This window comes from Zingiber officinale, chromosome 8B, assembly GCF_018446385.1.
Source record: "Zingiber officinale cultivar Zhangliang chromosome 8B, Zo_v1.1, whole genome shotgun sequence".
NCBI lineage: Eukaryota > Viridiplantae > Streptophyta > Magnoliopsida > Zingiberales > Zingiberaceae > Zingiber > Zingiber officinale.
The window spans coordinates 40,879,251-40,897,090 of record NC_056001.1 but is presented as its reverse complement, the minus strand read 5'-3'; the positions used below and the strand labels follow the sequence as shown (position 1 = coordinate 40,897,090).

Below are 17,840 nucleotides of genomic sequence, written 5' to 3'. Positions count from 1 at the left end.
TCCGCATCATACTAGTTTTCTTTGTATAGTTTTTGAAATACCAAACACAAGAGGCATATGATTCTATGTTTCAAATTTGTGATTCGAGTCTGTGTTTTTTTTTTGTTTTTCAAATTTGTGATTCGATTGTTCTTTTTGGTTAAACCTAGGGTTATATAAGGAAATTAAATATTAAATTTCTTTAAAAGGCTTTGTCTAGGCGGTGGTGGATGATCCCATACCCAAGAAGGCCTAGTGTCTCGCCATGCAGTCCTAGAAGTCAATTTTAGAAATTAATATTTAATTGAATTTGTAACATGGGTGTATTTGGATCAATAATGTTAAGCATCGTTGCGATCTAAGTCTAAACCTCTAAGAACAGATAAGTTAAATTTGGAATCAATAATGTTAAGTTCCGTTTGCGATTCCTAATTTAATTTCTAAAGAACACAATAGGTTGTTAGTAAAGGTTCAGGACTTGTACAAAATTTTTGTACAGGGGAACCGATATGATATTCCGCATAACAACCAACAGATGCTTCCTATCCTTCGTCTTGCTGATTTGAAGTATGGTAATTGGAGTATCCAAATGAGTGTCTTACTGGAGAACGAAGACTTGTGGGATATTGTTGAAAGAGGCTATAAAGCATCTCAAGAATGAGTCGACCAAACGGAGGCATAGAGGATGGTAATAGCTGAACAAAAGAGAAAAGATAAAGAAAAACTCTTTTCTTTATCTATAAAGCTCTTGATGAAGCTACTTTTGAGAAAGTAGCCGAAGTTACAACTTCCAAAAAGGCATGGGATATCCTACAAGTAGCATACAAAGGTGATGAAAGAGCAAAAAGTATTCGTCTTCAAATCCTGAGAGGGGAATTTGAATCGTTGGAGATGAAAGAGTCTGAAATGTATCATACTACTTTACAAGGGTATTGGTTATTGTCAACCAATTGAGAAGAAATAGTGACAACATTGAAGGTAGTCGCGTCGTAGAGAAAATTCTACGCTTGTTTGAGCCAAGGTATGACTATGTAGTTGTGGCCATAAAAGAATCAAAAGATGTGAAAGAAATGAAGGTGCAAGAACTATTAAGCTCTCTACAAGCTCATGAAGCAAGAATGCAAAGAAGACGGAGAGAGCATATGGAGCAGGCTCTACAAACCAAGCTCACGATTATTGACCAGAAAGAAGAGTCAAAACCAAAGGTTCGCAAGAAACGACGGTGGCGTGGTGACTTCCGTGGACATGACCTAGGTAGAGGTCGTGGCAGGAGCTCTGCTCGAGGTTGAGGAAGAAGTAAAAACAACAATCAAGGTACAGACCACAGGTATGACAAAAGAAATGTAAGATGTTATACTTACAACAAATTTGGACATTATGCAACGGAATGCCGCTCTAACAATGTGTAAGGGAATGATAATTACTCATCAAAAGAAGGCAATGACAATGATATAATGATATAGTTTTGCTAGCAAGAAAGGATGGAAATTCTACAACCAAGAATTTGTGGTATTTAGACTCTGGGGCAAGCAATCATATGTGCGGGCGTAAAGATATGTTTGCCAAGTTGGATGAAACAGTGAATGTACAAGTCTCGTTTGGAGACGCATCCAAAATCCAAGTAAGAGGCGTTGGTAAGATTCTCATCAAACTTAAAGATGAAGCTCACACATACATCACCAATGTTTATTATGTGCCCGACATGAAAACAAATATTATTAGTCTTGGACAATTCCTTGAGAAAGGTTTTAATATGCAACTAAAAGATGGTAATCTTCGTTTAAGAATGCAAAGTAAACTTATTGCTCATATTCCTATATTTAAAAATAAGATGTTTTCTCTTGATATTAAGCATGTAATTGCAAAATATTTAAGTACATGCATAAAGAATAGTACATGACTATGACATATAAGGTACGGGCATGTGAACTTCAGAACTCTAAAGCTTCTCTCAAGCAAAGGAATGGTGAATAGTCTTCCTATTATTAATGCTCAAGATGATATTTGTGAAGAGTATGTTCTTGGCAAACACCCTATAACAAGTTTTCTGAATGAATCGCCCACCCGAGCTAAGAAGTCTTTTGAACTCATTCATACAGACATATGTGGGTCAATCACTCCGACCTCCTTTGGAGGTTGTCGATATTTTCTAACCTTTATTGATGATTTCAGCAGAAAAACTTAGGTCTATCTTTTGATGAATAAAGACGATGCTTTTGAGAAGTTCAAGGAATTCAAAGGATTGGTAGAAAATCAATCCGGCTATACTATCAAGGCAATAAGGTCAGATCGTGGTGGTGAATTCACCTCAAAAAAATTTGAAAAATTCTACAAAAATCATGGCATCTGGAGGCCTTTAACCACACCTTACTCCCCTTAAAAAAATGGAGTTGCTGAAAGAAAGACCCAAACTATTCTTGATATGGTTCGAAGTATGCTAAAAACGAAAGAAGTGCCTAAAGAATTTTAGGCCAAAGCTGTAAATTGTGCGGTGTATTTGCTAAATAGATCTCCTACAAGGAATCTAGAAGGAATTACACCTCAAGAAGCATGGACCGGATACAAGCCATGTGTATCTCATTTGAAGATTTTCGAGTGTATGACCTATGCACACATTCCGAATCAAAGAAGAACGAAGTTTGATGACAAAAGCTTACCTTGCATTTTCATTGGCTATGATGCAAGATCGAAGGCTTACAGACTCTACAATCCAGTCAACAGAATGGTTATCATAAGTAGAGATGTTGAATTTCAAGAAGATGGTGCTTGGAATTAGAGCACTAATATGGTGATGATTCAAGAAGAAGAACAAGTGAAGGAGAAAGAACCAACTCTACCATCATCGCTACTTCTTCATCATCCTTGGATGAAGAAAATCCTCCACCACAAAAGATAAGGAATCTTCAAGAATTATATGAGGTGACAACTCCACTTAATCTCATTTGTCTTTATGATAATGAAGAGATTGTATCTTTTGAAGAAGCTATTAAATATAACAAATGGAAGAAAGTCATGGATAAAGAGATGAAGGCAATTGAGAAGAATGAAACTTGGCATCATACTACTTTGCCCGATAGCCACAAATCCATTGGTGTGAAGTGGGTTTATAAAGTAAAGAAAAATGCTCAAGGAGAAATAGAAAAGTACAAAGTGCGACTTATGACAAAAGGCTACAAACAAAAGGCTGACATTGATTATGAAGAAGTGTTTGCTCTCGTTGCCCGACTGGAGACTATAAGGTTGATAATCTCTTTAGTCGCTCAACTAAAGTGTCAAATATTTCAGCTTGATGTCAAATCAACATTTCTTAATGACTACTTAGAAGAAGAAATATATGTTGAACAACCAGCTAGCTACATCAAGAGGGGGCAAGAAAGAAAGGTGTTGAAGTTGAAGAAAGATCTCTATGGCTTGAAGCAAGTACCAAGAGCATAGAATTCAAGAATTGATGCATACTTCAAAGAAAATGGCTTAATGCAATGCCCTTATGTGCATACTCTTTATGTAAAAGCAGATAATGATAACATCTTATTGATATCATTATATGTAGATGATTTAATCTTGACAGAAAGTTCATCTCAAATGATAGAATATTTTAAGTTATGACAAAAGCATTTGATATGACCGATATGGGACTTATGTCCTACTTTCTCGGCTTGGAGGTGAAACAAGGAGTTGATGATATATTTATGACTCAAGAACAATATGCAAAGGAGGTCCGCAAGAGATTTAGAATGGATGATTGTAATCCAATTAACACACCGGTGAACTGCGGAACAAAGCTATCCAAGAGTGACGAAGGAAAGACGGTTGATCCCACATGTTTCAAAAGCTTGGTGGGAAGCTTACGGTACCTAACTTGCACTCGACTGGATATATTATATGGAGTCAGTCTTGTGAGCAGGTTCATGGAGGAGCCTAAAGAGACTCCTTGGAAGGCACCCAAGCGAATCCTTCGTTATGTCTGAAGTATTTTGAATCACGGATTATTTTATTGTCACTCTAATAATTCTCAACTTGTTGGATATTCGGATAGTGATTGGGGTGGAGATTGTGATGACCGGAGAAGCACTTTCGGCTTTGCATTCTTCATCGGAGATACGACATTTTCTTGTATGTCAAAAAAATAACCTAATGTTTTTTTTCCACTTGTGAAGCAGAGTACATTGCGACATCCTCATGTGTTAGTCATGCTATATAACTAAGAAGTTTGCTAAAGGAGATAACATTTGAACAAAATGAAGCAACTCAAATTTACATCGATAACAAATCAGTAATTGCATGGGGAAAAATCCTGTATATCATCAAAGAAGTAAGCATATTGATGTTCGCTTTCATTCTATTTGCGAACATGTGAATAACAAACATGAGGAGCTGGTTTATGTGAAGACTAAAGATCAAGTTGTTGACATCTTTACTAAGCCATTGAAGTTTGAAAATTTCATCAAGATGCGGAATTTACTTGGAGTCACAAAATTAAGTTTAAGAGGGTGTTGAAAAGTAAACTTAATTATAGATAGAATGGAATAAATGAGGTGATAGTGGATAGAAATAGAATGGATGAGGTGACAATCATGATAGGAATAAGAGTTTCGTGGAGATAAAATAATTATAATAATAAAAAGTCATGATTATCTGAGATTGATGCTTATCCAATAAGCCTATAAATATGTATTTTTTTCATGAATGAAGTAAGTTGAGTTTTTTATTTTATTACCACACCTTCCACTTCACTTGCATCACTACCCACATAAGGAGTCACAGTCATCTCATCTACCCGTGTGTTCTGCCCAAGGGCAGAGCCAGGTTATGTTTTACCCGGGTTGTAGCTCGGAGGCCAACGACATCGAATCTCAAATTTACAATGGAAAACAAATGGAAAACACGAGAAAAAGAGGAATTAGCCCGGGGCAACGACGTCGGAGTTGTCGGCCATTGCTCACAACCTGGAATCAGCCCAGATAGATATCCGGGCGGGCTCCGCCATTGGTTCTGCCTAGCTCCAAGAATCCTTCCTCTTGGTCAATAACCGCCGTGACGAAAGCAAAAAAGCGAAGGATGCTTATTGAGACAGAGAACTAGAATCCCAATAAGAGAACCTATGGTGGAGGTAGAAGCGAACCAGCCAAGGCCATGAGCAATGGTTTAACGTAAACAAAATCGGGAGGGAAAGTAGTTGTTCGTGAGTGATCGTGAGGGGACCCATGTTGGGTCAGTTGCGTAGGACTATCGACGACGAGAGGTACTTTTCGCACCCCTCCTAATACACCCCCTTCCAGTCCCCATCTTAAATTTTTGTATTTACATTGATACCCTTTTATTGGTTTAGTTTTGTTTTTTTATTGATTTTATTTTTTTTGTTAACTAGTTTTTTTTTATCAATTTTATTTTGTTAATCAGTTTTATTATTTTTTTGAATATTTTTTATTATATGTTTGTACTTTTTATTTATTTTTTATTGTAAATTTTAGGAGTTATTATTTGTAAAAAATATAAATCAAATAAAATTTATATATATATCAATTAATAGAATCGTGTGTATATATATATATATGAAAATATATAAAAATAAAAATTTTAAATTCAACTTTCTACTATTTTAAAGTAAGTAAAGGAGAGAGAGGATTAATAATCCATCCGTCGTATGTGCAGAAAACTTTCCTTAATGTTTAAACCCGTCATCCCAAATAAAAGCTTATAAACTTATTTATATTCGTTAAACTTAACAACTCAATATTTAGCAGGGGTAAAATCGAGATTTTGAATAATTAGTGGTGCCTTTTAAGAACCTTGAAGGCCGATGACACTATAAATTATAACCACATCTACCAACGCCTTAGACGAAATTTCGTTTAATTCTTCAGCCTTCGCCTCCGCCGCCATAAACCCTAACTTTGACCACTTTGTCCCTGATCCGTAGTCCACCTGATCCTGTTCTTCCGGCGATGGCATTGACGGCGCGGTTGCGGGAGCTGATGAAGAAGTACGGCACGGTGGCGCTCGGCGTCCACTTCTCCGTCTCTGCCGCCTCCATCACCGGCTTCTACGTCGCCATCAAAAACAACGTAGACGTCAATTCCATGTTCGAGAAGGTTGGCCTTTCGTCCGGCGTCCCTGATAAGGAGCCCTCTGCTTCATCTCCCTCCTCTGGCGGGGGCGACGGCGACGGCGACGGCGGCTGGGGCAACGAAGTCGTCTTAGACGGCCATGAATCTCCGCCGCCGAGGGAGGAACAGAAGAAGAGGAGTAGGACAGCGGAGCTGGCGGCTTCCTCTGGCGGTGCTTTTGCTCTTGCGATACTCTGCAACAAGGCCCTGCTTCCGATCAGAGTACCTATAACAATTGCTCTCACGCCGCCAGTAGCAAGGTTCTTGGCTCGGAGGAATCTCATCAAGAAGCATGTATGATCATTCTGTCAGAATCTTGATTAATTTTCTGTCACCATGTGCTTTCCTTCTGCTGCTTAGTTGGAAATACTTTTGGCATATGGAACTACCGAATTACTAAGAACTTTCTTGAGATGCTCCTAAACATAAATTCGTTCTTCCCTGATTAAAGGAATGGAAAGTTTACATCTTGTGGTGTATGTTTGTTGATTGTGAATATCTTTAGCTGTGATGAATTTTGAATCTAAGACTCCTCATCTTGTCTACTCTCTTCTTGTCTATATGAGGATTTAATTGTTTGCTTTCGATCCAGTTGCAATATTCAGTGTGTATTTACTAAACTTTTGGAGAATTATAGAAACAATAATGATTGTAAGGTCATTACTATGATTTATGATTACAATCTTAACTTTGAATGATCCTTTGTTGTATCGGTGGAGTTATGATATTTTTTGTTCACTAGATGCAAGCTTTCTGATAGAAATTACTAAGATGGATATCGTAAAATGTACTAATCAGCACATTTGTTTTACACTTCCACATAAAAGAATATGGCAAACTTAGTTCGAAGTGCTTACATGTGACGTGCGATAGTATTTTACAATGTATGCAATTAACCAGCATAAAATTAAAATTAAAGTATTTACAATTTGCATAATGATTACTTTAGTTGACACTTGTAAGATACAGGCCACAGAATTGGTAGCTTAGGATGTCTTATTCATTCATAAGATTTCATGATTCCATCTCAATGTTTAGATGAACAATTTGTGGTAGAATGAATCATTCTAAGAAAGCATTGCATTCCACTCATTTCATAGTTTAAGAGATGAAATGCTTCACTCTACCTTTATTAACTTATCATTTCATTATATTTGAAATCGAGATTAATAAGGTGTGGAATAGACAAGCTAGGTCATCAGTTTATCAACCAAACGGATTGGACAAGCTGAGCAAGCTTAGGGATGTAAACGAGCCGAACCGAGCCGAACAGTATTAAGCTCGAGCTCGGCTCGTTTAAGTTATATTCGGGCTTGAGCTCAGCTCGAGCTCGGCTCGTTTAAGTTATATTCGGGCTTGAGCTCAGCTCGAGCTTGAATTGAACTTTTATCACAAGGCTTGAGCTCGGCTCGTTTTGGAATTACTAGGCTTGCGAACAGTTCGAGCTCGGCTCGTTATTAGCTCGATTATCATAGTTAACGAGCCTAACTCATTAAGCGAGCTTAGGTTCATTTTCGGGCTCATTTTAGAGCTCGTTTTTTTGGCTCGTTTTAAGGCTCGTTTTGCAGGCTTGTTAAGCGAGCTCGAAAATTCATTTGAATACATATTCAACAAATCTAACAACTAAAATAATATAAACTCAACACATCATTGAACATGTTCGTGAGCCCTTTAATCGAGCCGAGCTCGAGCCCGAGTTCACGAGCCTATAAACGAACATATTCTCGAGCCCTTTAAACGAGCCGAACTCGAGTCCTTTAAACGAGCTGAGCTCGAGCCCTTTAAACGAGCTGAGCTCGAGCCCGAGCTCGCGAGCCTATAAACGAACATGTTCGCAAGCTCACGAGCCGAATATCCTTAAGCTCGAGCTCGGCTCGATAAAATTGTCGAGCTCGAACTTGGCTCGATAAGATAAACGAACGAACTCGAACGAGCTTTTAACCGAATCGAGCTCCGAATAGCTCGCGAACCGTTTGGTTCATTTACATCCCTAAGCAAGCTGCACCAACTAAGGTTATTAGGAAAGCTTGGTGAACTAGATGGTACAAATGAATCAAGTGGAGAAGAAGGGCCAAACAGGCAGGGCAAATTAGGGTAAATCAAGGGTGACTTAGATTGATTGAGTGGATGGACAAACCTAATGGAGCGAACAAATCAAATAAACTACGTGGATTAGTTAAATTTGTTAAACATGTTAGTATGCTAGAGACATTGAGTGCGCAACTTGACTAGTTAAACTAAATATAGAATAAATCATTCAACGTGCCATATTACTCCATCAATTCAACCAAACAAAAGAATGAAATGAAGCATTCTGGTTCATTCCATTCTTATTTCATTTCCACTCCATCCATTCTTTTTTACTAAACATAATCTTAGCATTTTAACTCAATTTAGTTTAATACAAAACTGATTCAAATGAACTTACCATATGCAACCTCCATGTCTTCCCCTCCCAAATCCAGTAGATGTTAATGTCACCATGAAGGTATAGATAATGCCCAAACAATAATGCTGGAAGGATGAATTTCTTCTTATTTTCTGCATTTAATATACATTTTGATATTCCCTGTCTGTTTCTAGGTTTGATACTTCATATGTCTGTTCCGGGTGACTAGGAGCCCAGTTTGTTCTTGATGAGAAGTTCTTTGCAGTATGTTCGCTGATTCGATTGTGCGCTTCGCGTCCACTCAGTATTTTTGATCAAGCTTTATCAGATAACTAATAGACAAAGAAGTCAGTATTCTTCAGTAAGCACATGTACTTTGCCACAACAATAGGTGGAACTCCTAGTTTTTCTGCCAAGTGCATAACTTGGTCTCCTTATACTGTCTGAATTTTTGTTGTAGGAGAAACAATAAATTTGGTCTCCATGTTAACTGACCAGTGCATAATTTGGTTCCATGCTGCTTCAGATCTGTTTGTATAGTGGGGCTTTCTCGAACTGTTTGTCCATATCATTCTCTCGTTCACAGCTTCTTCTGTGTATCAGATCTCTATGGCATTCAAAGAGCACACGTAAATCTACCGAGTTCATCAGATCGAAAAGAAAAATTCTCATTAAAATATAAAAACTAAAACAATAAAACATTCAAATGGTTGTTTCATTGTTTGTGTGATTTGGTAGTATTTGCATCAGTAGCACAACGATCAGCAGAATAAGCTTGAACAAGTATTAGATTGCTTTATGTTTCTAGTTACAACAGCAATTAAGCAAAAGATAGGGCAATTATTTTGCCCGTAAGGTCACAAACCCTATTTGATGTATGTAACCAATTTGTACAAAAGCCACATCGAATAGAACCCAAACTCCCTCATTAGTTGTTGCTATTTTTAGTATTATTATTATTATTATATTTATTATTATTATTTTTATTATTACGGGCGACCCGGACGCGGTTTCTCCTCTCCTCCACCGCCGCCGATGGGTCTCGTGGCGGCGTACAGGTCGGCCATCAGACGGTGCCGCTTCGTCCTCCGCCACGGCCCCATCTCCTCCTCGTCGTCCTCCTCGTTTCCGACGAGGACGGCCTCGGGCGGCGGCTGCATGTTGACGGACCAACGAGAGGAGGAGGAGGCTGAGGAGGAGACTGAGGAGGTGGCTTCGGCGCTGCTCTCGCTGAGGTGCACCAGAAGCTCCGCCGCAGCCAGATCGGCCGCCGTGAAGAGATCTCCGCGGATCCGCGTGCGCACCGCCGCTGGAGGCGGCGGGAGCGGGAGCTGGAATCCGCCGGTTAGCGTTCTTCCCATCTCTCTTTCGTTGGCTCTCTCCTCTCTCGCGCGGTGGCGTTCCCTCGCTTTCGCTTCGCTTTCTTTTCGTGCGGGCGTAGTTTTTTTTTTCCCCTTCTTTCTTGCTTTTTTTAAGAAATTTTATTGTGCCCCTCAATTTTCATCTCAATTTTCTATTTAGGAAAATACCAGCTCACACTTTAATACGATCAAATATTAAAGCTTTGTTGTACTAGATAAATATCCCTGTTATTTATGCCTTTCTAAAAAAATATAGGGATAAATATCAAATTTGCCTACTATTTAAAATTTTACTATCTTATTGTTTACGCTACAGGTTGTTACGATTTTGTCTTGATCAAACTATTATTTAAAATATTACTATTTAATTAAAATCTAAAATTAAGTTATGTTAATTATTTTTTTTCATTTCACATCGAAATAAATTTTAATAATTTTATCTTTTTATTCTTCTCAAACTACGTAAGTGTAACCTAACTTTTACTATTTGTATAACTTTTTCTCCTCTTTCCTCCTTTAATTTTTATTATAATTTTCTATTTCTTATCCTTTTTATATTACAATGCATCAATCTATTTTTATAGACTCTTTTGCATATCAATACAACTGCATTAATCCATCTATATCTTATCGAATCTATATCTTATCTTCAAAAAAAATCACAATCGCATCTATCCATCTCTATATCTTATCGGTTATTTCATCGATTTTTCGGATCATATAAGACATTATCACTACATAATTTAATGTATGATTAATAACATAATTTTTACTTTATTTTTGGATTAAGATTTTTATAAAATAAATTATATTAACATTGAATAATATTGTTTAATTACTTGATAGTAAATATTTATTTTATATAATTTACATGTATTCACGTAATATGTGTGCACGATGATTTATATATATATATATATATATATATATATACACACACACGAGAAATAGTGGATGGCCTTGGTAAAAAGACATAAATGATAGTTAAGATAATGTGGTAGTCAAAAGTCAAGAGGAGGTGACAGTCAGGGCTAAAGATTACGCGTCAAGTTAGTCCATTCTTCTAATCCTGGTCGACTTCATGTTGGTCGGATTCCAAGATTCAGTCCTCTCACTTCTCATGCGCAAGATTCCTAATCTAAGCCCGATTGGCTCTATGCCAGTCGAACTTTCATGGCTCAATCTTCTCACTTATCATGGGCAAGACTCCTAATCTAATCCCGCCCGGCTCTATGTTGATCGAACTTCTAGAGCTCAATCCCCTCACTTCTGGGCAAAGCTCCTAATCTAATCTCGGCTAGCTTTATATTGGTCGAACTTCCAGGGCTCAGTTCTCTCACTTCTCATAGGCAAGACTCCTAATATAATCTCGGTCAGACTTCTAGGGCTCAGTCTCACTTCTCCTAGGTACCATCCCAATCTTACTCCCGATCGGCTTCTTAGCCAATCGAACCCCTAAGAGGACAATGCTGTCAGTGATGTTAGAGTGTATACTAAAAGCTTAGCTTTTGTAAACATTTATTTTGAAATAAAGAATCACATTGGTCAAAAATGTCTACATTTATATGCTAAGTGTAGTTGTTCAATTAATTTTTATTGTAGATAACATGGTGTGTGATGTCACACACAGAAGATCATGTTATCGGTTCTTTATAAATTATAAACAGTAGCTCACGACTAAGATGGATAGGAATAAACCGTTGGAATAGTCGTAGTGTAATTTGATATTAGTTTATCTTAACTATAAAATTACACTAGTACGCTCTGAGTATACTGAGCAGGACCATATAAGGTAAGTTCTTTTTGTGCTGACTTAATAAAAGAACAAGACCTTAGTTATTATGGAAGTGTGTGCTCTTAATCCTAATATAATAACAAACACATATATTTAGTATTCATTTCTTTAACTTATCAAAGGGTGATATTTAGCTCGATAAATCAAAAGATCCGATAAGTTGAGAAATGATATTACTTATAGTGTGTGTTGTTGATTATAGAAGGAAACTGTGTCCTAGTAATCTAGGTTGATAATGTCCCCAAGAGAAGCTCATAAGGATTGTCATGTTAAACCCCGCGGTGGACTTTGTCCGACATGACAATAAGGTTGAGTGGTACTACTCTTGGACTAAGATATTAATTAAAGAGAGTTGTCAGTAACTCATTTAATTAGTGGACATTCGACATCTTAAACACAGAAAAATTAACACTCATAATAAGAAGGAGTCTAAAACATAATTTAGAATTAGTACGATAGTTTAATAATATTTTTTTAATGATATCATTTATAGACATCATAATTCAGAGGTCCGACAAAACAAAGCCTCTTTTCACTTATATTTCAGAAAGTAGTTCTTTTTCTAGATGACTTGCCCCGGAATATAATGAACATGTCTATCTTTTCTCATCAAAAGAAATTTCTACATTGTAGCCCATTAGACTTTTATTATTTTCAAAATGCACCTTATAGTTTATAGCATTGCTGCGACCCCTTCGAGTTCTTGCATTCCCTTTCCTTAATATAGAAGGGGGTTTTGACACTATTTATAAAGTGTGAGGAGTAAAGTAATATTAGTGACATTACATGAGCATTTTGAACAAGCAGCAAATCGAAGAACATGTTTCTTGGCTTTCTTGTTAGTACTTGAGCAATTGGAGAATGATTTGCTTAGTTATGATTTTATTCACCCGATAAATTATTCAATTTTGCAGGGGGGATTACGATCGATGAACAAAGTTTCCGAAGCAAAATTTTCAAAACTGTGCTACTCCCAGAGTCTCAGGCCAAGAAATATTCTTACAGAAAACCTCACCGTATTGGCCATCTAACAGGAACTACTTGTCGAGCTCAATCTCTTGTCATCTGAAGCAGCAAATTCTTCACTTGATCTGCTTGCACCACTAGCTCATCCCTCCTCTGTGATCATTAGATTCCGCATTAATCTTAGTAGTTATCGTGAAACGATGGTGTTAAAAGTGTAGATGTATATATAACATGAACTCTGAAAGCATTCAAGGCGAGGCTTCTAAAGGTTGTCAGAGTGGCATTGGTGACTTCGAGTCCTAATGCACTCATGGCCGCCATTAACCTCGCGAATCCTCCTTCCTTATGACTCCCACAGCACCATGAGGAACGGCTGAGTAAATCAACACATTTTGTTACAAAAAGACTGAAGTTTGTTTTCTTTAAACACTATATAGGAGCCAGGGAGACAGCAGATCAGCAAACAAAAGAAAGCGTGATTAGCTTTAAGTTCCCTGCAACTCCAGTTATTGCACACTGCCTTCAGCATCCTTATCTTGCCAGATCATCTCAACTCTATCTGCCTTTTAAGTTGAAGCGGAAGCACAAGATCAAAATAAATGAACCTTGAACGGAGCAGCAGGTAGGCAAAAAGGATTACTTTTATGTTCTTCTGATAAGAATTTGGAAGACCCTTGTAATTAATGACCCTATGCCAATTCGCCGCCAGCAGCTATCAATTCATCTTCCCTGTGCATCCAAAAAGTAATTTGCCGCAGTTGTGCTTCTCCAGTTATGTCCCGACATTGCAGACTGCCATCATCATCTAGCACTAAAGTGCATTCCTTATCTTGTCAGATCGAAAAATGAAGTAAGTAAAGGAATTTCGTGGCAAATTAAAAGGTACTACCATATGCCACATGAAAAGGCTATTCGTCTATCAATGCTGCTTCTGCTGCCTCCTCATTAAAGACAAGAGCGAGCATATCGTAGTCTAATTAAAGTCGCACCGAAACCCTATGCATCAAAAAAAGGTATTTTACCGCAGCTATTACCGTGCTGATATTAGCGCTGCTGCTGTTGCTGTGCTTCTCCAGTTATGTCCTTCTAACACACACACTAAGAGATCCCTCCCTAATATTGTCAGATTGGAAAAATGGAGCCATTCGGCAAAGGAATTTCGTGGCAAAAGATGACTCGTTCAGAGAGATATGACCGAAATACTCGTCCTTCGCTGCAGACCGACAACGCTATGAAAAAGTTATTCGCCGCCCGCAGCTATCAATGCTGCTTTTGCTACTCCATGATGCTGCCGTTTTCTTTAAAGGCGGTTTTATCCGTCTATGCATCTTTTAAAAGCTCTGCTTCGACTAGCCAATTAAGCCTTAAGAGAACAGGAACCTTTTGGCTTCAAATCCACACCGGCGAAGCTACAGCAAACAATGGCGTCGAGAAGACGAAATTGGGCGGGCCTTCTGACGGATCTCCTCAGTAAGATCTTTCAGTGCTTTAATTTTTTCCATCGTGCACCTTTTGCCGCTGTATGTCGTACATGGCGCACAGCCAAAGGCCTGGATAGTAGTCATCTCCTGCCAAATCCATGGCTAATGTTAGATATGAACAACTCCACCAAACGCTGCCTTGTTGCCCTTTCGTCTACCGATTCCGATCCTGATCCTACTGCTATACTTCCCCTTCGTGATATCCGTGGTCTCATTGCCATCAGTTGATGACGAGGGTGATAGAACCACTTTGAACAAACTGAAAGAATTTATGTCTTCGGGTTTGGGAAACTTAGGTTGGAACTGTATTTGTCTTCCTTGTTCTGAAAGTGCTTATCTAATATCATCAGAGAATATTTCAGGATGAGTATTGAGAGAGAGAAACTGAATGCTGACCTTCTTCAGGGGATTCAGGACGAGAATCTCATTTTGATGATCAATAAAAACAAGCCAGCATTCAGTTTTTATTGATCATCAAAATGAGATTTTCGTCCTGAATCCCCTGAATAAGGTCAGCATTCAGTTTCCCTCTCTCAATACTCATCCTGGAACATTCTCTGATGATATTAGACAAGCACTTTCTGAACCAGGAAGACAAATACAGTTCCAGCCTAAGTTTCCCAAACCCGAAGACATAAATTCTTTCAGTTTGTTCAAAGTGGTTCTATCACCCTCGTCATCAACTGAGTCCTCTATTGCTGCTGTTATCTATCAAGATTTTGGTTTATTAATGGTTTCGCTGCCTGACGGATGGGCCCCCTTAGAATTTGGCATTTTCATTAGAGATGTTATCTTTTATAATGGATTTCTGTACGCCGTGAATATAGACGGGACAATAAAGTTTTGGGACATAAATCAATAGCCTCCAGTACTCTTAGAAGCAATCAAGCCCAAGTACCAGGACTCTGTGAAAGAGGTGCACCCATGGTTGTTTTTAGTCGATTGTGCAGGAGAACTGATGGTGGTGTGGAGGAGGAATTGGAGTGACCAAGAACGCCCTCAAGTATTTAAAATCTTTAAATTAGAGATGGAAGAAAATTGTATTCCCCTTTCCAAAGGAAGGAGAGGAAGATTTGCTCGCTGGATACAAATTCATCAGTTGGGGGATTATAGTCTATTTCTAGGAGTGAATGAATCACGAGCTCTGTCATGTCAAGAGTTTCCAACTCTGAAGAAGAACTCTATATATTTTACTAATGATCCGCAAGATGTGATGGACAGAGAGCTTAGAATTGACGTGGGAGTCTACGATATAGAGGAGGAGGAAGAGGCCACTGTCATCCCTGCAACGCTACTGGATGATGACTTCGAAGAAGACTTCAAATGGCCTGTTTGGTTCTTCCCCTCCTACCCATGATTCTATCCATCCAAAAAAAGTTCTTCCCTAGGTATGAAAATTTTTAATATTACAAATGAATGAAAATGTTGATTTTCAAGTTCAAGGAATTTTGCTAAGTCTATTGCATGATCATTCATTCGTTTGTCAATAATTATTCAAATTTGATTTTTATCTTGCTGAGTAGTTGAGGCTGTAATTGGTGGCTCGATTGAGCTCTTTAATGGAGGGTCTGTGAGATAGGGCCAAAGGGGGTCGAGCTGGGGGAGAGTGAAGTACATTTATTAATCAATACAAGAAGCAGTCAATGCGAATTTTTCTAACTTGATTTCTTGACTATCCTTTATTGTCTTTCCAACATATATAGTATGGTGTGCTACTATTATATTATATTATATTAATTAAATTGTATTGATGCATTATTTTTAGTGTTGTGAATGATATATATGATTCAACATAATTTGTATTTTCTTTATTAATGCTGGCTTACTGTATTCTTTTATGGACGCTTTGCAGGAGTCTCTCAAGATAGAAAGGACATGAGAAGAAAAAGAGGGATGAGATACTTCGTGCAGAGCAATTATGCCATCCTAATTTAGTTTAGTTAGCTGTTCGTCATCCTAATTTAGTTTAGTTTAGTTTAGTTTAATTTAGTTAGTTGTTTGTCTTCCTAATTTAGTTTAGTTAGTTGTTGATTTACTTGCTTAAAAGACATTTTTAGTTATCTCTGAATTGCTATTTGGGTGTCGTCGTCAAACAGTAGTTCACTTTCTATGTTTGCTAGCTTGTTTACCGTAGTTCACTTTCTGCGTTTGCTAGCTTGTTTTCTTCTTATGCATTTCCTTTCTCAAACGAAACCGGAAAGAATGAATCAATTCTGTGTCTAATTGATATCAGCTGGATTGTGTTTTAAATCATGGATCATGATGTATCATTTAATTTCCTTAATCTTTAACTTATGGTGGCAAGATGGCAAAAAAAAAAAAAAAAAAAAAAAAAAAAAAAAAGACGAATACGTTCGTCCTCAGCATCCCCGTCAAATCGTTCCAGGACTAACACAGATAAGATAAATCCTGGATGACTATTAACCTTAATCTTTAAATTATGCTTAGTGCTCCAATGATGTAGCATTCATAATTTAAAGATTAAAAAATCAAAAATAAAATCATACATTTCAAACACCATAATTATACATTTCAGACACTCGTATAAGTTAAATGTTTATAGCATCAAATTAAACACTACTATCTAATTAATTGAGCTTGAGCGAGGCTGCCAATATAATCGGACGAAAGTGTTGTCTATGCTAGAGTTAATTGAAATGGGACAATTCAGAAAATTTCTGAACCAATTTTATTCCAAAAACATTAATTGCCAGAATGTAGGCAGACTGAATAGGGCTAGAAAACTTTTTCAAATTTATTTCTTTGAACATTGACCGATAATAGGCGGCAAACTGTGGATTTCCTTAAATATTTATATTTAACAGACCGTCATCATCCGAATTAGACGTGAAATGTAGTGGAAAATCACAAGGAGAAAGATAAAGTGGGTTGCGGCCGCCCAAGAAGACGATCAAGTCTCCCAATTAAGTACTTGGCTTCTTCTCTTTGCATGATCCCCTCCTTATCCTCCTCCATCTCATCTATCACCCTGCAAACATTGACAGAGATGGTCGATCTACGCACCGGTGATCGGATTCAGCTAGCCGTTGAACCACGAGGCGGACGCCCATCGTGATGATCCAACCGTCGGCAGAGCCCGAGTATGGGAGGGTCCGGGACGGGGATGGCGCACCCCCTTGCCTTGTCCAAGGCGTACGTAGAAGGTGACGATGACGGATTGAAGGAAGATTAACCAATGAACAAAGTATATTTAGAGGAGGAAAAAGATTAAGAGGAAGCCAAGTTTTTTTAATTTTTACTAGCATATGTAAAACAATACATGTTCTTCTCCTTTTATACACTTTTGAGTTGCTTGTACACACACCATCTTTAAAGAAGACATCAACGACAACATTAATTTGTGACTCTTTGAAAACCAAAATTATTGTAGGAAATGAAGAGTTTTGTTGGGAAGTTTTATTGTCACTTTATCTTTAACGTGCAAGGAAGATGAAGATGAAGAGGTATTTCTTGGGAAGTTAACTTTGGTTTAATTAATCGATCAATGCCTCTTGTAAATCAAATTTACTTCTGACTCCTAGAGCTGTAATATTTCTTGAAAATATAGATCCTCCGAGTGGCTTTATGAAAATATCAACAAGTTGTTTATTGCTAGGACAATATTCAAGATTGATTTCACCTTCATCAACGAGTTCTCTTAAGAAATGAAATCGCAAGCGAATGTGCTTTGTTCTTCCATGCAGTACTGGGTCCTTTGAGAAAGAAATTGCAGAACTGTTATCACAATATAATATTGTTGGA

At 37.7% G+C, this 17,840-nt stretch overlaps 2 protein-coding genes across 3 annotated transcripts; both read left to right on the top strand.

Annotated features, from left to right (window-relative positions):
* Positions 1-5,813: 5,813 nt before the first annotated feature.
* LOC122017842 lies at positions 5,814-9,000 on the top strand. Its single transcript, XM_042575547.1, has 2 exons — positions 5,814-6,380; positions 8,670-9,000. The coding sequence occupies exons 1-2, from the start codon at positions 5,925-5,927 to the stop codon at positions 8,673-8,675; spliced, it is 462 nt and encodes a 153-aa protein (XP_042431481.1). The 5' UTR covers positions 5,814-5,924; the 3' UTR covers positions 8,676-9,000.
* A 251-nt stretch (positions 9,001-9,251) lies between these two features.
* Positions 9,252-16,222, top strand: LOC122014458. Of its 2 annotated transcripts, XR_006120682.1 has the most exons (3): positions 9,252-9,819; positions 12,546-14,067; positions 15,931-16,222. XR_006120682.1 is itself a non-coding variant. In XM_042570689.1 (2 exons), exons 1-2 carry the CDS (start codon positions 9,511-9,513, stop codon positions 12,660-12,662), a joined length of 426 nt encoding a protein of 141 aa, XP_042426623.1. In that variant the 5' UTR covers positions 9,252-9,510; the 3' UTR covers positions 12,663-14,515. The 2 variants fall into 2 exon arrangements, 1 of the variants encoding a protein (XP_042426623.1); XM_042570689.1 differs by lacking the exon at positions 15,931-16,222 and having other exon boundaries at positions 12,546-14,515.
* Positions 16,223-17,840: the final 1,618 nt, after the last annotated feature.